This window comes from Podarcis pityusensis, assembly GCF_964106645.2.
Source record: "Podarcis pityusensis genome assembly, chromosome: 2".
NCBI lineage: Eukaryota > Metazoa > Chordata > Lepidosauria > Squamata > Lacertidae > Podarcis > Podarcis pityusensis.
Window position 1 is genome coordinate 97,754,802 of NC_138029.1, and position 25,616 is coordinate 97,780,417.

Below are 25,616 nucleotides of genomic sequence, written 5' to 3' on the forward strand. Positions count from 1 at the left end.
CTTCCTCCTTTTCTGGGTGAAGAGTGTTAGACAAATAGAGTTGAGGCAAGGCACAGTATCCCCATATATCATAGAGGGTCAGGGGGAGACATGGGAGAAAATTAAAGCCGTTTTGTATTATAGTTTGTATTCCTCCTTCCCTCGCTTATCTGCATGAGGTGCTCTGTTCTGGTACCCTACTTTGCTGGAGTTGAGTGTGATTGGCTTTCTACCTGAAGTTCCAAGGTGAGGTTCTAGGCAGAAATAAGAGATAAGTGGTGGGAGGCACCAGCTGGGGATCCCCCAGGGAAAGAAGGTCAGAGCCAGGGGACTGGTGGTGGGGCAAGGATGAGTGGTCTAAGAGGGGAGGAGGAGGTGTCAGAAGCTGAAGCGGGAATAGGATTTAGAGAGCAGGAAGATTCTGTGGCAGAGAGCAGTCCAGACTCCAGAGGTAGAACCGAAGGCTGGAGAGGAGACAGGTACGGAAGAAGTCAGAGAATCTCCCACTCCTGCTGTGACCAGCTCCCCTCCTCACTAGTATCCCAGAACATGCAGAGAAATTGAGGGTGGAGCAAAAAGAAAAGGAGCCTTAGGCTGCTGAGGAAGGAACTGGGGCGAGGAGCTTTAGAGAGCAGTGGGAAGGCAGGGACCTTCAGTCCTCGCAACTGCTCTATTGGGGCAAGAGCTACTGGGAAGGGTTGCTGTGACCACTAGGACTGAGCTGTTTTGTTTATTTGGATAAAGGGTTAACTTCACTGACATTGGATGATTTATTGTTTCGCTGCTGACCTACTCCTGACTCCTGCTCCTGTCAGCGCTCAAGTTCCCATGTGTGTTCCAAAGCTAGTCTGTTTTGTGATAAGTATTTTTCCACAGTTCCACATTACCAAAGTAATGACCTGAGGCCAAAGAGATACATCCCTCATGCCTATCATCTGAATTGTGGCCTCACATGATATTAGTTGTGGTGTGCTGTGATTGGACACTGCGTTACACCATATATTGTCTTCTGTTGTGGCATTGTAGGCAGGGTGGTTCTTGACATGGAAGTGGCTGTTTTTACTGTTTCAGTGACTTCAATGGAAGGAAAATGATTTGCACCACATCTGGGGTTGATGTAATGTGTTTGTTGTTGATGAGGATGTGGCCTCAGATTGAAGTGTTAGGTGTAATATAAGTGTGCTACTCCCTTGTTGAGCTGATAACTCTGTTCCATGTTAGCCACTCAACCAAGTACATCTTTGCCAGATTTAGCAAAGTAGTTGATATTATCCAGCTCGTGTTTAAGCCCTGTTTACTAATAGGTCGAGGCAGATACCTATGGTTGCTGTTTGGTGGCAAAACACTTTATTTGGATCAGGCTGACTGCTACCAAAACAGTTAACCAGGTTGCAGCTGTTTTTGGAAAGGACTTGATGAAGTGGACACCTCTCCTGTGATGAGCTAGTTTCAAGCTGCCAAACGGCCTTTCGAGTATGCTGTTGATGAGCCGTCAGGCTGTAATAACTTTTGGTCACTACAGAGCAAGTTGGATTTGCAGAAGCAACATACAGGTGAAAGGTTCTGTATTCCATTATCAGCCTCCTAAGCTGGCTTCTATCACTCACAAAAGCTATCTGTTTGAACACTTGTCATATTTGGTATCTTGGACTAGAACTGTGGAGTCAGAAAATCTATTTGCATATTTCCTCCCTAATAAAGCAGGCTAGTTGTACATAGCATTAGGAAGCAACTTAATGAACATATTCTTTTTCTCCTTAAAAAGAAATGTTTCCTCTTAGACTATGGCGAGATCTGATTTCTCTAAATCAAGGCTGCATTTGTTCAGCTGTATTCATCTTTGTCCTTCATTTGACAATCCATCCCCCGCTCTATAAATACAGAGTTGTAAACAAGAGCTAATCCTTAGCAACAACCCAGAAAGTTAATGTTTCTCTCCAGCTCTTGTTATAATAAATTCAGACACTTTGAATTTGATGTGATTTACACACCATATTTATAAGGCTAGTAGGTACTAATGCCTTATTAGCTAGCTGAAAAAAGAGCACTCTTTTGTATTCACTTTATAATATAATTGCACCACATTTTCCTTTGCAAGGTGTTTAAAGATGCTTTAAAAAAATGGAAGTGTTTTTCCCTTCCTCACTTTTGCTTTTACGTTTTGGTGGAATTCTCTTATATATGTTTTCCCTCCCATAATAGTCAACATTGTCAAAACACTTTGCCATGTGCATCTTCATAATAGCAAGCTTTATGGGTTAAGATTATCATCATGTTAGTTTAAATCTTTCTGTAAATTTCACAGCTGAAAATGCTGGAGAAGTGATTCCGAACCAGGAAATATCCTTAGTTTTCTGCAGTTGAACTGAGAAGGTATAAAGATTATACAGCACCCTGAATAAAGAATGTACCTCTGTATGGTATTTGTTTAAAACCTATAGTCACTGTTTGTACTAGGGATCCTCTTTAATGTACTTATTCGTTATTTTATATTTGCTCAGGGAATGTTTTCATAGTCTTAATCTACATAAGCCATGCATGTTTGAATTCTGTGATTCCCAAAGCACTGTGATTTTAAAGTAGTAAAGATGTAGCAAACCACACATACAAAAGAAAGTTTACATATAGCTTTTCTAGCACTGAAATATTTTATTCAGCTTTCTAATGCCTTAACATTGTGGTCAGCATTGCCATAAAGCTATGGTTATAAGAAACGATACAATCTGTGAAGCATTTCCCATTAGGTAGACACCATGTCTTTAAATTATGGCAATTTCTTAAGATTTTAAAGCAAAATGAGCTCTTAGGAGTGTGATTAATGGCAGGGAATGAGGATAACACTGGGTCATCAGTGGCACTCCATTACAAAAAAGGTTGAACTAATAAAAGCATCCATCTATTTGACCAATAAAGCATTTGAATGATATGCTTGTAGTTTTTATCATATAGTACTTACTTTGCACTGAATAAACTGTGATTTTACGTACTGTAAAAGGACCACAGAAGAAGCAGTTCCGTTTCGATGTGAAGATGTCTTAATGCTGAAATAACAGGCTGCACGTGCAATATTTTGCACATGATCCATTTTACAACACATATTTAAGTGAACAGATGCCAAGAAAGTCCAGCCCATTCACATTTGACTTCAGAAGAGGAAAGTTCTAAAATAAAATAAAATAAGGGAACTGGTAAAAAGGAAGCTGAAAGCCAAATCAGGAGGGTCAGATCTATCTAACATGCTTGGCAGCTATTCAAAGCCACAATAATGGAGGTTTAGGTAGAGTGTACAGTACGGATCAGGAAAGGTCCTATCAAAACCAATAGGATGCCAACATGGTTAATGAGTAAAGTCAATGAACATATTAGAAGCAAAAAGGCTTCTTTCAGAAAATAGAAGTCTTGTCCAAAGAAGGAAAACGAATATAAACTCAAACTTTTGGAAGACTAAATTCACGTATGCAATAAAGGATACAACAACAACAAATTATTAAAAAACATGCACAGCTTAAAACCAACAATAAAAATTATTTGACTACATTTGAAGCAGGAAACTGGCCAGGGTCACGGTTGGACCTTTGGGCACAAGGAAGTCAAAGATATGCTAAAGCAGGGAAAGGAGATTGCAGAGAAGCTGGATGACTCTGTCTTCACTGCGGAAGACACTGTGGAAGGAAGTATGTAACTGTTCCCTAAGATCTATGAGGATAGGTCCTATCTAACTTACCTTTAGAGTCCTTTGAGTGTCAATGAGCATATGGATGGGAGCGATCCAGCTGACAATGTGAACTCAGTCTTTCAAAAAGCATTTTATCAAGTCACTCAACAAAGGCTACCTAAGCTTACCAAGCATGGTATAAGAGGACAGACACTCGCATTGCTATTAATTCTCCCATTAACCCAAGGTTTCCGTCTCAGTCCGTGAGGGTAGTCAGGGGCTCACATAGGCTAGCCCTGTGCTATGCTGCCAGTGTGGGTGGCAACCATACATACTGTCCACACATCTGGAACAGATCAGAAAGGGCTATATACATGTGCACAGATGTGTGTGAGAGTTCTGTGTGAGGTGGGATTGAGCCACATCACATATCTAGAAAGAACTCCTTGTGGTCTTAGCTAGAGCGAACTTCCTCACAATCAGATACTCAGGGGGTTGTCAAAACAGAACCTTTAAGGAGTGTGTGAGTCCAAGGTTTAGTGTGACAAGCAAACCAGTCCATTCCCCCCCCCCAAAGTTATCAAATCCAGATGTCATGCTACTCCTTTTTCTGTCAACATGTGATTGTTTTGTCATGGTCAGACTTGTGATGGGTCTCCTTCATATAGCCTACTCAACAGCAAGCATTCTGGAGGGTGGGCTTTTGGGAAGAAAACGGCCTCAGCCAGGGTTTAATTTTGTCAACTTTACCAGGGCTAATGCTTAAAAACTTGCATTGCCCTGCTTTCCCTTCTCTGCTGAATAGCCACAATGGTCTCCCACACTTTGGTTTAAGCCCAAGCATACCCTCATCTGAAGATGTAGCTTCAGGCAGGTTGTTTTTATGGAAACTGATCACCAGTGGTATTCTAAAGAAGCACTCTCCAGGTTATGACCAGAACAGTGCTTCATAGTATTCTCCACATACTTGATGCTACTTGCTAGTCCTTGTCTTAGCTCCTTCAGATGGTTTGTTTATTCAGCATTCATCCTGATTTACTTGCACAAAGCTTACGGTGGGTAGACTATGTCCACTATTGAACACTCATCTGATTTGTTTACGGGGTGGTTATATGGCAGTAAGCATTCATTCTGCATTCATTGTGATTTGCTCACAGAGTGTTTAGATGTATTCATGTTAAGTCATTTGTTCATTCCACAGTTTTCAATGCATTTCCCCATCACTTTCCAAACTGCAAAAAGTTCGCTTTTCTTTTTTAGGGGATTTATTGCAACAGAGTACTTTAATCCACGTTACACCTAAAGTTCCAGTATGCACTTGAGTTCCTCCCACAAAATGCTGACAAATCTGGAGGCACCTCAGGTCACAATAGGGACTTTTCTCTTGGCATGGCTGAGAGATTCCAGAAGCCTGATTTGGAGTTCTGGCAGAGCATGATTTTGGACATCTATATTTAAATTGCATTTATATTCTACTTTTCCTCCAAGGAGCTAAGTTGGCTTAGCCCTTTTTATTATCACAATAACAAGTAGGAACATCAGAAAATGCCTTATACCTTGTGAGACTTTAAGATTGTATTGTTCACACTGCCTGGCAGTGGCTCTCCAGTGTATCAGATGGGTCCTCCCTATTCATATAATTGTAGAGTTGGTAGGGACCCGAGGGTCATCTAGTCCAACCCTCTATCTTGAAAAACCCGAGGAATGAGCCTGGAACCTTCTGCATGCAAACCTTGTGCTCTGCCACTAAACTATGGTTGCTCCTCAGAGGTAGGTTATTCTTGAGTGGTGGCATCTCACCCAAAGTCACCAGTGAGCTTCATTGCTGAGGGCAAATTTAAACCTGGCTTTCTCTATTTCTAGTCTAATGCTCCAGCTGGGTTTCTCCAGCAATCTGAGGACACTGGTGAGGGTATATACAGAATAAAGACATGACAGAAATATTGAGTACATATGTATCAGCCAAATTCAGACCAATACAGAAGGTGGCAGATTGAAATATGGACACATTGAGCATAAATAATCTATAAGAGAGTTGAGTCTGTGGTCAGACATTTCTAGAATCGCCCAAACATTGACTTAGGGTCCAGCAGGGTCTAGAAATTACCTGTTTCCAAGCAGTACATTAACACTTGACCAAAGAAAAGCATGGGAGTTTTAGACTGGCTAATGACATCAATATCTGTCAATTATAGTAGGGTTGGATGGTAGCCTGTTTATAAGCTCTTGGTCAATGGATTTAGGAATCGCAAAAAGGAATTAGAAATTGCCAACAACTGCATTTTTCTACAGCTGCACCTTTACGTTGGGTCTCTGCCTTTGATATGCATACCATTGGTTATTCTGAACTTAATACTGCATTAAAAAGCTATGTGCTGCTCTTGATAGTTGCGTACAACAGATTAGGCTTTTTAGTAGAATCCAAAACATTCTAATTAACAGGCATTGGTAACTGATCTAAACAACTTCGTGGACAAAATGGATTTAATATGGCGCTTCTCTCCCTCTCCCTCTCCCTCTGCCTCTCCCTCCCCCTCCCCCTCCCCCTCCCCCTCCCCTCCCTTCTCCTGTAAATGATGCCTTTTCCTGTAAATATAACTTTAACAATTAACCACCTGCACTTCTGTTTCTGCCCCCTCCTTCTGTTAACAGCGCTGTTGTTTCACATGCCTTCTGTGAGGGAGGGGGGAATGGCATCTGATTTGATCTCTCCGGTTAGTGCAGTGACTACAGAGCACAATTTGGATAATTGCAACTTCTTGTTTAGAAGCAACCTGGCACTGTATAAACAAGTCGCCCTGGTCCCCAACTGGTTTGATTTTCATGGTGGTCAGCAGCTGATGCGTGTAACACACAACCTTCCTGCTTCTCAAAATGTCAGGAGGATCACAGTTTGTTTGTCTTGACCTCTCCCCAGCTGTTTACTCTGCAATGCATTTGCCTCAACCTTGATTCCCTGAGAGTGGCCCCTTTCTCCTCCCTCCTCTGTTTACAGTTGTCCTGCCCTGAGTGTCACCTATGAAATCTGTTGATTATTCCACCTGGTTAATGTTAAATTGCTCTTGCAAGATGATGTGTTTGTTCATAAACACAAACGCCAGGGCCCTTGTTTACTGTACCCATGGCAGCAATCAGTTATTAAACAAATATTGCTTTGTTTGCGGGTGTGAGCAGCAGTTTAGCCTGCAAGGTCTGCTGGGGGTGGGGAGTTGGGGGGGGAGCTTTAAAAGCTAGGATTTTGATAAAGAAGAAAAGGGGAACTTGTCCCTGGAATGTGGCTGAAACTGACTTGGGTTTGTTTTTCTTATCGTTAACTTTAGATGAAGGGGCTACAAAGATTAGCAAGTTGTTTGGTTTTTTTCCAAGAGATTTCCTTAGTGTAATGATATCTATCCAGTTGTTTGCTTTTTTCAGAAGGGAGAGAGCACTCCTGCAAGACGGCTAGCACAGTAATAGAACATCTGATGACTAGAAAATTCTGTGTGGATCAAACAAGGACTTTAAATGTCTAGGACAAAAGGATAGGGCTATGAACAAGGTAATCACAAAAAAGAACCTTCTTCTGAATGATATATAGTAATTTTCTCTCTCTCTGTGTGTGTGTGTGTGTTTCTTTTAACAGTATGTTGGTGCTTGTGTCCTCCATGAAGTTAGGAAAGGAATTTTTTTAAACTTGTTTTAGAGCATAGCTGATGTAAACTCTTGTAAGGATGGCAGACAATGTATAAACAAACCAATTAATATGCTAACGTATGACGACTTGGTGTGTTTTCATCATTTTGTGTGCTTGCTTGCAGTGTATTAGTATGCAATAGTCTTATGTTTGAAAGTGTATTTACATCTTCAGATGTTTTGCATTGTTATATTTCTTCTTATGTGCTAGGAGCTCTAATGAAATAAAGTGGTACTAGTAGTTGCTGTTTTGTAAAGAACTTGTTGCCCCCCCCCCATTTCTCCTCTCCTCCATTGTTGTTTAAGGGTATCTTATACCAAGTAGCAGAACATTGTATGCTTCATTGATTTCAGTGGGTCAGCTGCAGGACTTTACACAGTCCTACTTAAAAATGAACAGTCATTGTGGAGTCACAGGGCAGAAAGCACTGTACATAATTTGAATATCAGATACAACCTGTTAGCAATAAACTTTGAATCCTAAGGAAATAGAAGAGTGAGCACATTTAGAGAAAAGTTAATGTTAGCTTTTTATGTTTAATGCAGAGGCCTGTAACTTTATAGGGGAGAACTGCCATTAAAATTATAAGAAAACAAAATATAAGTGCATAAGGAGTTTTTAAAGGATCAGATTAAATGATTGACCTGTTAGTCATCCAGGCAAGCCGACAAGAAAACGTTTGCAAAGTCCTGATGGATGGTACTCACTAAGTCGCCATAATGATCTGAAACATATTGTTCGTTTTGATTGCTAGAGCATTCATGGGGCTTGAGGTGAATCGGCATTTGAAGTGTTGTGACCTAACCATGCAGTCATTAATTGACTAGCATTGCTATGATGAATCAGTCCTTCTCTCTGGGGCAGACAATGGGGGAAAATTGAATAAGAAACTAAACTTTATGGTGTCATAGCTTAACAAAGCACTGCTTAACCACAGAGATGATGATGATGATGATTATCCTGCAGACCCTACTTAAGACTGCGATCCAATGCATACTTTCTTCGGAGTAAGCTCTACTGAACACAGTATGACTTATTTCTGAGTAAATATCTGTAGCATATGGTTACTGGTGTTTTAAAATCATTGTCTTGTCAATAGCATGACAAATGTTTGGTTAATAAGGAAAGAAAAAAAAATATTTTCAGGAAAACCTTGCTAAAAACATAAAAACCAACCAAAATTTTTTAAATGCATTAGCAGCAGGAGACCAGCTATGGAGGTGGTTGGACCTTGTCAAAAAGTGTGCTAAAGGAGGAAGAGGAGATTGCAGAGAAGCAAAATTAATTATTTGCATCTTCTTCAAAGCAGAAGATGTGAGACAGGATAGGAGTCTGAGGGACTGAGGAAGATAATGGTTACAAGAGACAATGTTCTATTCCATGAGTTGTCAAACTCTGGCCATGGACTACCCGTGGTCTCCAAACTTCATTCAGCGGGTCCATAATGTGCCTCTAAAAATAAAATAAAATATCATCTAGCACAGCACAGTACAATCAGTACAAAAATTATTACATGGTTCACCAAGACACTCGGCATTTTTCTAGGGTCAGAGGAAAGGAGGGGAGTTTGGGAACTACTATTCAAGGCCTTATTGACAAATTAAAATTTGACAAATTTCTGGGTCTGGATGGCTTCCATCTGAAAGGTCTTAATGAGCTAAAATGTGCAGTTGCTGATTGCTTGTTCCATATCAGCTTCCACAGGTGAGGAGTGGAAAGTGGCTAACATAACACTATTCTTTTTTGTAGAGGAGACCCATAAATTACAGGCTAGTTAGGAAAGTCAGAATTACCAAGTACTGTATATAAAAGCCCAAATCTTGTGGAAGTGAGACCAGCATGGGTTCTCCAAGGGTCAGTACTGTCTCACTAATTTTTCAGAGACTTTTGAGAGTGTCAACAAGCATAGAGATAGAGGTGAATCATCTGATATACTAAGACTTTGAAAATGTGTTTGAGTAAGATTAGCAGTCATGGAATAACAGGGCAGGTCCTGGTTAAAGAATAGGAAGTAGAGAGTAGGAATAAATTGGCAGTTCTCACGATGGAGGAGTAAGATTGACCATGGATCAGTACTGGAACATGTGCTCTTCGTCTTGCTTCTAAATGACCATGATTTAAGGATGATATACGCCCTCCAAACCATCCTAAATATCTTTGCAGAAGCTTACGAAAAGTTTGGCCTATCACTCAACATCCAAAAAACCAAAGTGCTGCACCAACAAGTACAAAATAACCCCCCTGCAGCGCCACAAATTCAACTCAATGGTGTAACGTTGGACAATGTCAATCACTTCTCCTACCAAGGCAGTTATCTTTCCACAAGGGCCAACATTGATGCCAAAATCCAGCATCGCCTGAGCTCTGCGAGTGCGGCTTTCTCCCGATTGAAGTGCAGAGTGTTTGAGGACCGGGACATTCACAGGCAAACCAAAATGTTTGTTTACAAAGCTATTGTACTACCAACCTTACTATATGCTTATGAAACAAGGGGCACTTATAAATGCCATCTCCAACTCCTCAAAAGATTCCATCAACAGTGTCGCCGAAAAATTGGAAGAATCAAAGATCACCAGTGTTGAAGCAATGATTCTTTGACATCAACTTCGTTGGACTGGTTATGTTGTGTGGATGCCTGATGATCGTCTTCCAAAGCAACTACTCTATTCCGAACTTAAAAATGGAAAGTGTAATTCTGATGATCAACAAAAACGGTTTAAAGACTGTCTCATGGCAAATCTAAAAATATGTAGCATAAACACTGATAACTGGGAAACACTGGCCTGCAAGCACTCCAGTTGGAGAACAGCCTTTACCAAAGGTGTCATGGGCTTTGAAGACACTTGAACTCAGGTCGCAAGGGAGAAATGTGCTAGGAGGAAGGCACGCTTGGCAAATCCACACCGTGATCAACTCCCGCCAGGAAACCAATGTCCCCACTGTGGAAGGATGTGCAGATACAGAATTGACTTACAGACTCATTGTTAAAACCGTGTTTATGGAAGACAATCTTACTCGGCTTCGAGTGATCGCCAAAGAAGAAGAAGAAGAAGCCAAGTTTGCTGGTGATACCAAATTCTCCAAGGTGATTACAAGAAAAAGTGATTGCAAAACGCTCCAAAATGAATTCTCCAACTGGGTGAATGGGCATTAAAATGGCAAATGCAATTGAATGTAAGCAAGTGTAAAGTGGTGCACATTGGGGCAAAATTTCCTAATTTCACATATATACCAATAGGTCTCAAGTGGTAGGAACAAACATACGTGCTTATCAATTATGTTTTTACATTTGGTGTTGGGAACTAAACTTTATAGAAAAGGGGACTGAGAGCATTAGAGTCTTGCCATGGTATTACTGTGGACCGATAAGAGAATCATGCTACGAAAAATGACTTATGTGTTGTTGTGATCTAAGAACTAAGCACTGTGTTCAACTTCTGTAGTGGAGTGTTGGATTATATGCTAAATATCCACACAGATGCCACAAAAAGCTGAATGCTGATGTTACCCTTGCCCTCAAATATAGATGGCAAGTTCCTTTGAATAGGGACTGTGAACCATGTATATTGGAAGTACATTACAGTGGTCCCTCAGTTCTTGAATGTAATCCGTTCCAGAAGACCATTCTATTTCTGAAACATTCGAAAACTGAGGCGCAAAGGGTGGTCTGCAAAATCAGTTGAGAAAATTGAAAAACACGCAGCGGAAGCTGTTTGGCTTCCAAGGCGCGTTCAAAAACGGAAGCATTTACTTCCGGCTTTTTCACATTCAGGTTCCAAAACGTTTGTCAATGGAGACGTTCGAGAATCGAAGTATCACTGTATTTGTTTTTGGTGAGTGTTTTAAATCCTAATTCATACGTTTGGATTGGATGGCCCTGTCTTCACCTGATAAAGAAGTATGTTTTTTCTCGTCTCCATCTCCCCACCCCAGTGATAACAGTTTGTGTGAACACACATATCCAATCATGAAAGGGGGCAGTTCCTGCAAATCTTTCTTTCCCTTTCTCTGAAGGGCTGACATCTTGGTATCCAGATATCTCAACACCAGTTTCTAGATAGCCCCAAATAATGCCTCTGATAGCCAATAGCTTTGTTTTAGAATGTCCTTTTCTTGCTCTGCCTTGTCCATTAGGGAGACTTTCACTTGCAAATGTGGCAGAACTGGGCAAGTCTGTGATTCTGGTGCCATGTTTGTTGGAGCGGCACTTTTAGGATTGGACTTCCCATTATTAAATAGCTTGTTGAAGACTACACAAAATATTTACATTGCTGTAGAACTCAGGGTGCTGACTCCTGAATTTCTTCTCAAGGACGCTACTTGCCTTATGTTTCAAGTTCATCAGAGAATTAGCCATTAACTCTCTTATATTTTATTGGGTTTGAGTATCAATCCCTCAGCAGCTTTAGAGATCCCAGAGCCATACTGTTGACACCCATTGCCATTTGGGTCATAAAGAGATGAGAAAAGGGATGGTGTGCTATTATATGTAATTAAGTGCCAGGCAAGCGTTGTTGGATAGAGGGCAGCCGCTGAAGCTACTAGTAAGGAGATTTGGGGGCAAGTGTTATTTCAAATGAAAGCTTCTTACAAGAATTATATGTTTTGGATCAATTGGGAGAAATTGCAGGGAACTGTGTGAGTGCAAGGAAATGTCTACTGCAATTGGTCAAGGTGATACACTTGACTCTCCTACAGGCTGAATTATATTAGATTTCCGTCTCGTCTCGGTTTCCTTCAAAGTTCTTGGTTTTAACCTTTTATTCTCCACCTCTCTACATCACTGAGCACTGCTTTCCCTACAGCCAGGAGGGCACAGGAGGTGACTGGCCCCTTGCTAAGCAGATGCCAGTGCCAGTCTGTGGGTCAGCTACTAAAGGATGCTCTTAGTGCACTGTGATTTGTTTCAGTTCCCCTGGGAAGTGAACATCACCTCTTCAATATGTTCAACCTCCAGTGACCCAAAGCTTGGGATGAGTCCAGTTCCAACCCTGGAACTCCCAAATGACAGCATGAGAAGCAGCTACCTTTGTGTCACAGGGCCAGGCTCGAAATGCGCTGTTGATAATTCCATCCGTTCTGGAGCCCCTTTCCCCCTAAGTACTAAATGAAATTTCAGATTTCGGATATGTCTAGACATAGACAGTGTGTGATAAAGTTGATAATACATTAATCATTTTTAACAACAGGTAATATGCATAATTTATGGTGTTACAGTGCTATCTTTTTTGATATTTATGATGGATAATGCTCAATTTTTGCCCTCATATTACTGCTTTAAATTATACCACAAGAAAATTAATGAGAAAGTAGATTTATGGGTTTCATTTGTTTGTCAATTTGGAAATTAATTGGGTGTTAATTTTAGCCGTCCCTCATCAGACCAGGTCTTTAGTATGTGTGCATTACTTTGCATTCATTGAAGCCCACCTCCCATTTACTGTGGGTCACTAGCTTTGCATACATTAAAATAGCCCTCAGGCTCATTCTCTTGATTACTTTTTGAGCTGCCATGCATTAGAAAATTTACGCCTTTCTGTTATAATTATGAAAATTCTGCACAGGAGGAGGGTCCTTGCGTAACAGCAAATATGCATTGTTCTTGGCTTTGTGAGGTCTCATGTAACAAAGTCCTATTATTATTATTATTATTATTATTATTATTATTATTATTATTATGTTTTATACTATAAAGTGGTATTGTCGGCCTTTGTTTTATGACCTCCAGCCATTGATATCTCAAAGACTAATTTACATTCATTAAATTAGAGAGTTAAGCACAGAGACACTAAAAACAAAAATTAACAAGCAACCACCAGCAGAGGCTTTTCTTTGTATTATTTAACTTGGTCATTTTAGTTTTTCACATTTCTCAGTCATTCCCTACATTTTTTAAAAAAAACCCACTCACCATGCTAAAACCAAAAACAGTAGTTTCAAAAAGCATCATAACCTGGTTGAGCACCATACTGGTTCGTGTATTTGTAACTGTGTACTGAACAAAACTTTTCAATATTTTAAAAGGTTTGTGAGACTGAGTTTTACCTGCTTGGATTGTTGTTGAGGAAAACTTACCAAAACATTGCTTAGCCAGTCAACTTCACAGACTGAGAAACCATGCCAAAAAAGAAGTAGGGTGTGTGTGTCTGTGCGTGTGTGCTGCACAGACATGGGTGCCTGCATGGGTGCATATAATATAGCAGAGCAGTATTTTGACATTTTCCTGGCTAATGCATAGAAGATTGCTGAGCACTGGGCTGTTGGCATCTTGCTAGTTCTGTACAAGGATAAATGTGAAATACGTTTTTCTTTCAGAAAAAGGAGGAAACAACAAGTCCCCTGGCATCTTAAAAACTAACAAATTTATAACGGCATTAGCAAGAGCCTATTTCATCAGATGCTTCTGATCTGATGAAGTGTGTGGCACTTATCCTTCTCTCTGCTTTGGCTGTTGAACTTTTATTGCGCTTTTCTAATAGCTTTACAAACATTTCTTTATCATTATATCCAGTTGTTCTGCAGAGGACTTTAAGAAGGCTTCCATGTGTCTTTCTTCAAATAAGTATAGACATAGTATTTGCCTTGTGATATTATGTGTTTCCTTATACAAAAGCTCTTCCAACTGATTCACTGTCATTTCAAAACTGGTTTTGAAATGCAAAAGATTTCATTTAATGGTATGATTCTATGAATAGAATGACACTTCAGAGGTCATCTTGCCCAGTCACTTATAGTAAATGTTCATAGAATCATAGAGTTGCAGAGTTGGAAGGGACCCAGAGGGTCATCCATTTCAACCCCTGCAATGCAGGAATCTCAACTAAAGCATCCATGACAGATGACCATCCAACCTCTGCTTAATAAACTCCAAGGAAGGAGAGTGCACAACCTCCTGAGACAGTCCATTTCACTGCTGAACAGCTCTGACTACCAGAAAGTTTTCTCCCTGAATGTTTAGTTGAAATCTCCTTTTTTGTAACCTGAAGCCATTGGTTCAGGTCCTACCCTTTGGAGCAAGGGGGGGGGGAGCTTGCTTCATCTTCCATGTGACAGCCCTTTAGATATTTGAAGATGGCTCTTATTTATTGATTTGATTTGATTTGATTTGATTTATTTATTTGATTTATATACCACCATTCATCACAAGATCTCAGGGCGGTTCACAGGATAAAATATGAGGTCAAAACACAAGTAAATAGTTAAAACAAAAACAACAAAACAATATCACCTATAATATCTCCTCTCACTCTCTTCTTATCCAGGCTAAACATACCCAGCTCCTTCAACCATTCCTCATAAGGCTTGGTTTCCGGACTGTGGTTTTCTACCTGTGGCTTGGCAAAGTTACTAAGCCCTGTTCGACTTCCCAGGAAATAATTGATTTAATGTCAATGACATAAAAACGCCTACAGCATGTTGTTCCAGAAACAGGAGAAATATGACCCTGTCCACATTCACGTGTAACAGCTATCTCCTAGGAAGGGTAGAGACGAATTCTGGCACAGGAGCATCAATGGATGCTTAATCAGTCTTCACTGAATTAACAGTTTAAATTGTGGGTTGCCAGCTCATCTGGTTGGTTGCTAGTCCATTTCCAGGCCCAATTCAAGGTGCTAATATTGGTATTTAAAGCCCTAAAAGATTCAGGCACCAAATAGCTGAAAGATTGCTCCCTTACATACAGACCTCCTTATGTTTGACACGTGAGATGTGTATTTTTCGGACCACCCTATTTTGTGGGATTGTATTCTTTGTAATTGTAAGTTTTTCCCCATTTTTTCTAATATTGCATTTTAAATTGTTGTAACTTTCCCAGGCACCCTAAGGTGAAGGGTGGGTGAATAACAACAACAACCCTGTTGAAATTCAACGCACAGCATACATCAGACATAGGCGAACTCTGGCCCTCCAGATGTTTGGGACTACAATTCCCATCATCCCTGACTATTGGTCTTGTTAGCTAGGGATGATGGGAGTTGTAGTCCCAAACATCTGGGGGGACGGAGTTTGCCTATGCCTGGCATACATCATCATATATCACTGGGCACCACCTTGAGTGGCTGATGGAGGCAATATAGGATAGAGCACAACAACACAGAACAAGGCATTTCACTTTTTCCTTATTCACTTGCTGACACCATCATTTTTTGTCACTGAAGGTGAAAGCCCGATATTAGTGCATTGTCTTTCCTGGGAGGAAATGTGTAGGCAGTACAACTGTTTGTTTCTGAAAGTTTCTTTTTTCCTATTGAAGTTACCAGTGAGGAGGTTGCAGATTGTTACGAGGCTCCTCAGAGCCACTATAGAGACATGGTGGGCTTGCTAGCAATCCTTCATGAACTAGCTTTGGCCATGCACCTCTAGTTTCCTTTACAACTTATTCCAGCTAAGCACAGAGAGGTATTCCTGACAAAAAAAACAACAACACCATAGATGGCGATTGTTGAAGCTGTGTACACCTCACATGTTTAACAAAATGTGCTACATATTTTTAAAACAGAAGCTAGACTGCTAATATGTTCACCAACAAGTTTAATCTCAGTGGACAAAATGGTTAGATGTTGTTTTGGCTTCCCTGTGTGCTTACCACAGGCTGAGGCTTTGTGACTAGGTCTTGCCATTTAATCACTTGCTTTAAACCGTTTTTAGCAATGGCTGAAATAGAAATATATTACATAAATCTGTTTAGTTTAATTTACACATCCTTAAACGACTGGGCCAAGTTCTTTAAGGGCATTTATTCTGCTTCATATAAATAATTGATCACCTAAGTTAATTTACTTCTGCCTGACTTGGTCAACCTTAATTAACTGCCCTGAAATAAAGACTGATTTTATTTGTTAGCTTGAAATCTTTCACAAATGTAAGAAGTCAAGGGCTTTGTTTTGACAAAATTTTACACCAGTGCTGTTGCTCAGAGAGACTGCTTGTATCTGTATGGACAGCCCAGCTTTTGCATGTTTGATAATAAGAACCTTTAGCAGACTTGGAGACAGAGCATTAATGTTCATGAAATTACACCGAGATTTCAAAAGCGATAACCATGTGAGAAATGAAAATTGGGTGATTCTCTGGGAAGTAGTCTTAACAGTGACCATATTTTCTTACTTTTCTTTGACAGCCAGTGTGCTCATGACTGAAATGCACAAACAGAGGCAACTTAATCAAGAACAATATCAATCTATCCACTATCCTTGCTATCTTATATGCTATCCAGAATGTCTTTCTTTATCATCATTTTAAAGAATTTAAGTATTCCTCCTTTTCCCCATCAAAAGTTTTAATAGCTTTAAAACCAGAGGCTCAACCCTGCCCCTGTCCTCAGTTTCTCTGAGCCAGTGATGAGTTTATCATATTCATCCTGATCAGTAACATTGTATATGTGATTGATTGATTGATTGATTTGATGTATTAAATTTTGATGTCACTTTTCATTGAAATGAATCACAAGGTAACTTGCAAACAATAAATAACAATAACATAATAGAACATCACAAACAAAGAATCATACGGAATCATTAGCCAATCATCAGAAAAACAATTAAAATCTATAAATCAATATTAACAAAACAACTAAAAATGATGAAAGGTGGAATAATGAGACTGAAGGAACTACACAAATAACCGGGGATAGGAGGGAGAATTGCTTTGTATGGACAAAGGTGCTTTAGGTATAGGAAAACAAGCCAAAGGAGTATAGTCTTCCAAGAGTCAGACCATCAGAGGGACCTTATAACTTTAAGGTGTGTGGCAATTTTAAAAAATATATTCTACCAGGTGTGATCTCCCCACCCCACCCTCAGAATATTTTGCCTCTGTTTTAAGAGCTGGGGAAAGGCTACTGTTTAAGAGCTCCACAAATGATTCAATTTACGAAGCTTGTAAAAGTGCTATAGTTTCATACATCGATCAGCCAGATTTTTAGCAACTGTTTTATTCTATTTGAACCACTTCTACTTTTTGTTCTAGATCATAATTACGCCATAATGCCTTCGTTGAACAACAGTTATTCTTAATTTTCTCCCCTTTCCCTTCAGTTAAGAGCGGATTTCCCCTTCTTGCATCCCTCAGAAGCTGTTTAATTAACGCATAAAAAATATGCCTTCTCTCCATTTTGTTGTTGTTGTTCAGTCGTTTCCGACTCTTCGTGACCCCATGGACCATAGCACGCCACTGCCTCCCACAGTTTGGTCAGACTTATGTTGGTAGCTTCGAAAACACTGTTCAACCATCTCGGCCTCTGTCGTCCCCTTCTCCTTGTGCCCTCCATCTTTCCCAACATCAGGGTCTTTTCCAGGGAGTCTTCTCTTCTCATGAGGTGGCCAAAGTATTGGAGCCTCAGCTTCACAATCTGTCCTTCCGGTGAGCAGTCAGGGCTGATTTCCTTCAGAATGGAGAGGTTTGATCTTCTTGCAGTCCATGGGACTCTCAAGAGTCTCCTCCAGCACCATAATTCAAAAGCATCAATTCTTCGGCGATCAGCCTTCTTTATGGTCCAGCTCTCACTTCCATACATCACTACTGGGAAAACCATAGCTTTAACTATACGGACCTTTGTCGGCAAGGTATAGGGAGGTGCTATTCCTTGTGGTCCAGAGTTTCTCAAGTTACTCAGAATGCATGGGAAGGAACTCCACTGCATCAGTTCCCATTCTGCCAGTATAATGTTTAAAAAAAAGGGGGGGGGTGCTTAGGAAACTCTTTCTGCCTTTATTTTGAATCAGGAGTTAGAGCTGGGTATTATTGCAGATGCTGGACAAAGCCCTTAATCATTTGTTTCTCAAGTAATACAACTTGGATACTAGTTTTATTTGCCCACATTATTCACATTTAAATGTTCAGATTCACTAGTGGCTCTCGGGTGTCTTCGTTTTCCCTGTAAGCGTAGCTCAACCGTGAAAATAAATTGTTGTTGTTTGGCTTTGGTTGTCATCCATTTCTGATAATCAGGTCTCCTTTTCACGGCTGATTAAGAGGGTGGCTTTCACTAGGGCTCTGATACTGTTCCTTCCAAAGGACAGCCCCTAGGGTGGGGGCAATGCCCTAGGCCTAAGCTGTGGATGATAGGTGATGCTTTGCATCTGAGTATGTATGTGCTCTTTTTCAAGTCTGTCGCCCACAACATCCTCCTACAGCAAGCCGGCAAGCATCCTGTTGCTATATCATATTGTACCACGTAGAATGTATTATAGGTTTTAAGTGAAGTGTTCAGATGCAATTAAAGAAATCGAATTCTAGAGCTTGCATATCTACGTCTGCAGATATATCTGAGAGGGGGGAAAGCTGTTGAGTAAATGCTGCTATATTTAGAAAAAGAATTTACTGATGATATAGCTATACCAACAAATAAACATAAACTGGTGGTCGCTTGAACCATTAATGAAAGCACAAATTGTATGAAGGGAAAGGTCAAATGTTTACAGCTACGGCAAGCTTTAAAACAAGATATATCTTAATGTACAAGGGTTTCAACAGCTGCTTTATTCTCCCTTTTTCCTCCATTGAATTATTTCAGGTTTTTGAGTCATGATGCAAGAATCTGGGACTGAGACAAAAAGTAACGGTTCAGCCATTCAGAATGGAGCAAGCGCTGGTAGCCATATACTAGAGTGCAGCCTACGGGAAGCGAGATCAAACGGAGAGACACCTTCAGTGGAAATTGGTGCAGCAGACCTAGCCCACCTTCAACAGCAGCAGGTACATATTCAGATTTCACTACCTGGAGGGTGCAGGGGGAGAAGACTTGACCATGTAAAAAGATGGTGGCATTTTCCAGAAAAATAAGAAAATTACAGAAACTAGGTTTTTATCTGTGGTTTGTGTCCTGTAGGGCAAATGTAAAATGGATGTTTCATTTATCCAATTGGAATTACTTTTTCGATACTCTTGTCAGAAAGATCAAGAGTTCATAGCTTGAGTCTGTCGTCCATTGATGACTGAACAAAATAATGTTTGTGAATATGCACTTATACAACGAAATAAGGTTGGATGAAATCCGGTGGTATCCATATGCAACTGGGAACGGACGTCTCCTTACACAATGGTATTTCTGGTTTTCCTCCTTCCTTCCCTGCAGACCCCCATATGCACCCCGAATCTGCTATGGAAGGGATATATTGGGGAAAGAGAGAAAGGGGAAGTCCTGTTGTGTGAGGGAAGTCCATTAGAGCAATGTTGGATTTTCCCCATTATGATCAAGTTAGCAACACGTCTATCAATAAAAGATTTAAAAATACATTTAAAAATACATATTGTATGTATCTGTAATATTGGAATTGGGGGAAATGAATCATAATTGTACCTTTTAAAACAAGCTTTCATAATGTGGGTCATTAAAAGGAAGAAGAAGGGGTGGACTTCTGAGGGTTCTGTGTGTTACTACAACCTTGGTCTCCTGTAATGCTGAATGTATTCTTGAAGTATTTTAAGTAAGTTATTTGGCAGCTTTGTAAATACTCTTCAGAGCACATGATGCTCTTGTCAGCAGGTAGTTGTACAGTAGAAAACAGGAGTTGAAAACACATTGCAGTCAGCCAACGTTGCTATTTCCCCCCCCCCCTTGGAAAAAACGCACACAACATAATTCCACTACAGTTTAGCTGTTTTGAGAGTCACATGATGTTAAATGCAATAGACAGTTATTTCAGCCGTTTTCTTACTATGGGTCTCTTATTTGAAGTGAGAATACAATCAGTGAGAAAATCACAGCCATGCTGAATTCATTACTGCAGTAGTCATACAAAACCATGGATAAAATTTCAATAAGTGCAGGCCACAGTTGAGTAAACAGTTGCACTGAAACTTAATTCCTGTTGACTTTTCCCTCATTCTTCGCCAGGGGCACATTCTGAATCGTAGTGCAAAGACAACAGGGGTTACAGCTTTGATTAATATAGGACAGTGAAAGAGAATAAGAACAGTAAAATATGTTGGAACTACACTGTACACAAAAGCCTTCTTCTCCAAGAGACTTCACAGCAAAATGAGCTAATTCCATTGTTGGTGCATCTGCATTTTTCTAAACCTTTTGCTTCTTTCCAATCTGTTTTTGCTGGTACACATTTCTATATTGCTCTTCATACAAAACCACAGACTAGCTACCATTAAAAAAAAAAAATACACAGCAACAAATGAAATAAGTTAATACTTTGAAATAACAAAAAGCCATCTTATAACTTCCACAGCAGCATGATAATACATTCTAATGGAGTATCTGGCAGCTCAGAGATCCAAAAACTGTATTACATATATTTGCCATTTCTCTTTTCACCAAATATTCATCAACATCATGGCTACCACCTTCTAACCTACCTATAATCAAGACCACGCCATAATGAACCAGAGGGGTCACTGCTGAGTGAAGTAATAATCATCATATGCATTGTATCACGTCACTCAGCAGCAACCTACCTGAATGCTCAAGGAGATGAATTTAATGGAATTTAAAGGAATGAGTATTTAGTTCATACCTAGTTCTAACTGTCTGTTTTGCGTTTGGCTTCTACAAAGTCACCTTTGGTTTATAGTCTTGTCCATAGGTCTCCATACACTTCCCTTTTTCTTTTGTCATAGAATTTTCTTTTATGAAGCAAACAACTTGCTAGTTTAATAACACATCCATACTAAACATGTGTGCATGTGTATTTTGTTTGTTTGTTTATAAATGAGCGTACTATCCAAACAATCCTCAAAAACTGTATCACAGTGTATTTGATGGCGGTGGTTTCCAGATACTGTTTCTAGGTACTGTTAATGCTGAAAAAGGGGAAAAAAAGTTGTTTTCAAACAGCTACAGCAAGCATGCAGCATACTGTTTAGTTGTTTCTCCCTATACAACATATGCTCTCGGGTCACTTAACAGAATGCTTGCTATAAAATGCTCATTCAATAAATCTGAATGGCTGTTAAGTAGAACTGCTGTTTCCTGACAGCATTGCAATGTAAATTCTTCATTTCTCTGTATTGCATTGTCTGAAGTATCAGTGAAGGGTACTTCTGATTTGGTTCTCTGTCAAGTACCTTGTTCTTCTTTGTAGGCTACCTGCAATGATTCCTAAGGGGTGTATGGCTAAATAAGAACCAGCTTCATTAATATATTTTTTAATAATTTTATCCAGTGAACTGATGTCACTCCACCCTCCCTCCCTGGATTGGCACATGCCAATGATAATGGCTGGGTGAACACGCAGCCTTGAACAGCAACTAAGCATAATGCTTTTATAGCAACTTGTTGCTGTGGCTTTAATTTTCTTGAATGGGATTGTGGTGCACCTGTGTGGTTAAGCTAAATGGGAGAGCCATGTCCTTGAGGGTAGTACCATATTCCGCTAAGGAAAAAAATGAAAGACTAAATTTCAGAAGTACAGTATACCTGTTTTTCCATACAACCTAGAAAGCACAGCGACAGGTACAATTTGGTTATTATTTTGTGCAAAGTAAGGAAATACAGGCTACTTAAACGATATCCCAGTAAAATATGTTCATTTGCAAGGTATAAAGCTGTAAAACACAAATGAACTTAAAAAATTAAATAAATAAGATATATGCTATTCATAGCTCTTCACTGAAATTGGGGGGGGGGGGATAGGTACAAAGCACATAAAGGAAAGGTTTAGTGGGTACTCAGTCTTGTGTCATAAGATGATATTTAACATGAACAGTGACAAACATTTAAGCACATATGTAGAAGTTATTCATGGGAAAGCTCTGCATTCCAGTGTTTCTTGCACATGCGGGGGCATGCATATTTGCTATGAACAAAAAAGAATGAGAGGTGTGTACTTCTCTATAAAGAGGAGCTTATCTCAGTTCATCCCTACTTTACTTGTGTCTATCATGCTGAAAACTTGGGATAAAGAAAGGGAGAGTCCTTAGCTGTAAAGTAGCTGACCATGTCACCTTGATCATAGGGAAAACTTGGGGCATTACAAATGTTTTAACCCATTACAAATATCTGTTTTTAAAAAATACCTTGCATTAAGAGCAAATGCTTAAAAATAGATCCAAAAGGGAAAGAAAGAATGAACAGAAAAGTAAAATATTGGCAAAATTGGATGTTTCTGAATAATGTGAGGGAGTAAGAGGGAGGAGATTAAATCTGAAATCTATGTGGTTGAGAAGGGAGAAGATCTGTTCAGCTTCAGGCGTTACTTTTGAAAAGCCATGTGTGAACACAACTCTTGCAAGCAAATGCCATCTGGGTAGGATGATCTGCATACCTGCCTCTAGCAAAGATTTACATTTTCTGGAGTCAGTGTCGTTCTTCGCTTGAAAACAGATGCTTCCTACATGACATTTAAACACACATTATTGGTGTGTGTACCATATTTTGAATGTGTAATGTCAGAATCTGCGTGTAAGGCTGTTTCTGCCCGGTTTTGAACCGGGGACCTTTCATGTGTGACGCGAACGTGATAACCACTACACTACAGAAAACCAGTTCGAACGTGATAACCACTACACTACAGAAAACCAGTTCGAACGTGATAACCACTACACTACAGAAAACCAGTTCAAACATGATAACCACTACACTACGGAAAACCAGCTTGAACGTGATAACCACTACACTACGGAAAACCAGTTCAAACGTGATAACCACTACACTACGGAAAACCAGTTCGAACGTGATAACCACTACACTACGGAAAACCAGCTCGAACGTGATAACCACTACACTATGGAAAACCAGCTCGAACGTGATAACCACTACACTACGGAAAACCAGTTCGAACGTGATAACCACTACACTACAGAAAACCAGTTCGAACGTGATAACCACTACACTACAGAAAACCAGCTTGGAATGTGATAATCACTACACTACAGAAACAGACTTGAAAGAGAAGTTGCTGAATTACAACTTATCACTAAACTGAAAACTATGGAGAGACCTGGTCTTAATAGAGATATTGGATGCCTGTCTCATAACATAGGCTAATCATCTGCATACTACCCCTTGCTTTTTCCTGTAGGACTAATTGCAGTCGTTAACAGTCGTCAACAGGTTTACCATACCCATTGAGCCCATCTCCCACTACCCTCCCACTATATATAAGGGTCTGGTGACTCAGTGTATCTGAAGAAGTGTGCATGCACATGAAAGCTTATACCGAGAACAAACTTAGCTGGTCTCTAAGGTGCTACTGGACAATTTTTTAATATATTTTGTCAGAATCTGCCTTTGTTATAAATGTTGAGAATAATCAGCCTACAGTAACTCAGTAGCAACAATAATGTTGGTCACCACACATCCCAATGAAGCCTTCAGTAGATAATTGAATCATGAGTGAGGCTACCCATGTTGAAGACTGGAGTAGCCTAGGGGAGCTCCTTGTTCTTAGAAAGATGTGAAGCTTAGACACTGGAGAACAGGACAGAAGCTTTGACAAGGAAATGAGATGCCTCAGAGTGTTCTGGGAGCATCAAATTGCTGGAGGGAAGCATCACATCCTATGAAGTATGTATTAAAAGATCAGCATGGCTGGCTGTTTTAGGTCATGCTGGACCACAGAAAATATGACCATGATAATAACAAAGCGTAGAATTCTGGTTGGGATTTTTGTGCATGTACGGAGGCACACAGCTTTCAGTTGCTTTAAAAATATCTAGCATTGGCCATAATATTTGGACAAGTTTCCTTTCTCAGTTCTTGCAAAGTTTTAGGGAAACATCTGTTATTTAAAATGGTTGTTTTACAGCTAGTCAGGTATTTGGATCATTAAGTATTGTTATGGTTTCAAAAAGGAGAGGTGGAGAAATTGGAGTAGGCATTATAATAGGAAGACCTGAAAAGCTGTGTTGCTCAGCAGCAGAAACACAAACTTCTTTTCAATGATAAACTGTTCCGTTTTGATGCCATAGAATTAAATGGTGACAAACTCAATCCAACATTCTTTTTAACATTTAGGAGCCCATGCTTTGTGGACGGGTTAAGCTACGCTGGTTGCGAATTTATTTGCAAGAATGGCAAGAGGAAAAGTTCATCATGTGGACAGATGTGCACAGATATTTTGCAAGTGTGCTTGCATTTATTGGCAAGCTAGTGGTCAGCTGGCAAAATTGGTAGTGTATGTATAATGTTAATCAGGGGTGGGCAGGTCCACGGTCTCTCAGACCATGTGTTGGGTCGGATTATATTTTGAAAAAAAATATGAACAAATTCCCATGCCCCACAAATAACCCAGAGATGCATTTTAAATAAAAGCACACATTCTACTCATGTGAAAACACCAGGCAGGCCCCACAAATAACCCATAGATGCATTTTAAATAAAATGACACATTCTACTCATGTAAAAACACGCTGATTCCCAAACCGTCCGCAGGCTGGATTGAGAAGGCAATTGGGTTGCATCCGGCCCACGGGCCTTAGGTTGCCTACGCCTGATGCAAATCTTATCATTTCCCTGGAGTATATATTTTTAGGTAGTGTTAACATTGCTTGATAAAATGGTTAGGAGACGAGTGCTTTTATGACAACATAGAATAGTTACATATGCAAGCAGTGCATAGAGGAACAAGATGAAAGTTTAAGCAGAGAAATAACACTTCATGTAGGAAACTGTTTCTTTCATCGTTTTGTGTTTGAACTGCAGATTGATGTAGTTATGAAGAGTCACTCATATTGTTTTGAAAACTTAAGTTAAATATCTGCCTCAATATGTGTATTCATGGTTTAGTTCAGAACAATACAAATGAAGTTGTGTGCATGATGTTTCATTGACACACCCCTAAAGTAATAATGAATAATCTGGCATACTCTTACTTTTCCATAACTTTAAGGCTGGAAGTAAGTTTGTGTGTATACATTGCACATGTCATAAGTCTATTGAATGTAATGTTCAATATTTAACACTGTCCCATTCATAGATTTCAGGGACATTCTGTGGATAATTTGTCCAAAAAAAGAGCACTATCTGGATTCTATGTGCATGAATGTTGCAGAAGTGACATTCAAGTCTTGAAGTTGCAGAATATATTTGAATAAAGAAGTTAATTCACAAGATACATGATATCTTGTCATACCCAGCCACTGCCAAATTGTGTAGGGAGGAGATAAAGTTTTTGATGTAGTAAGTGAGGTCAAAGGCACAGCAAAGTTATGGTTAAGACTGGGGATTATTTGCTGGAGGTGAGGGCAGTCAGAGACTTAGGGCTGGATCCAAATATATGCCCATTGAAGGAGGTGGGTGGAAGGTGACTTTCACACCATCTCCTACCCTAGGCATTACCCCTTGAAAGAACTCTCCTGTCAGAGTTTATGGTCAGAAAAGGTGCCTCTGTCTGATTTCCCATTATCTCTCCCTTC

General features: G+C 39.9%; 1 protein-coding gene across 17 annotated transcripts in view; it reads left to right on the forward strand.

The window, feature by feature from the left end:
- FOXP1 (forkhead box P1) overlaps positions 1–25,616 on the forward strand; it is a 539,690-nt gene that overhangs the window by 287,654 nt on the left and 226,420 nt on the right. For 13 of the 17 annotated variants that reach the window (XR_013982997.1, XM_080995718.1, XM_080995726.1 and 10 more), the window contains one exon: positions 18,823–19,004. Coding sequence is in view for 15 of the 17 variants with exons in the window: in XM_080995718.1 (XP_080851844.1) it covers positions 18,834–19,004 (171 nt within the window). In the remaining 2 variants the exon portion in view is untranslated. Of the gene's footprint in view, positions 1–7,048; positions 7,173–18,822; positions 19,005–25,616 lie in introns of those variants that run through there. The other 4 variants (XM_080995727.1, XM_080995731.1, XM_080995733.1 and 1 more) reach the window with 2 other exon arrangements.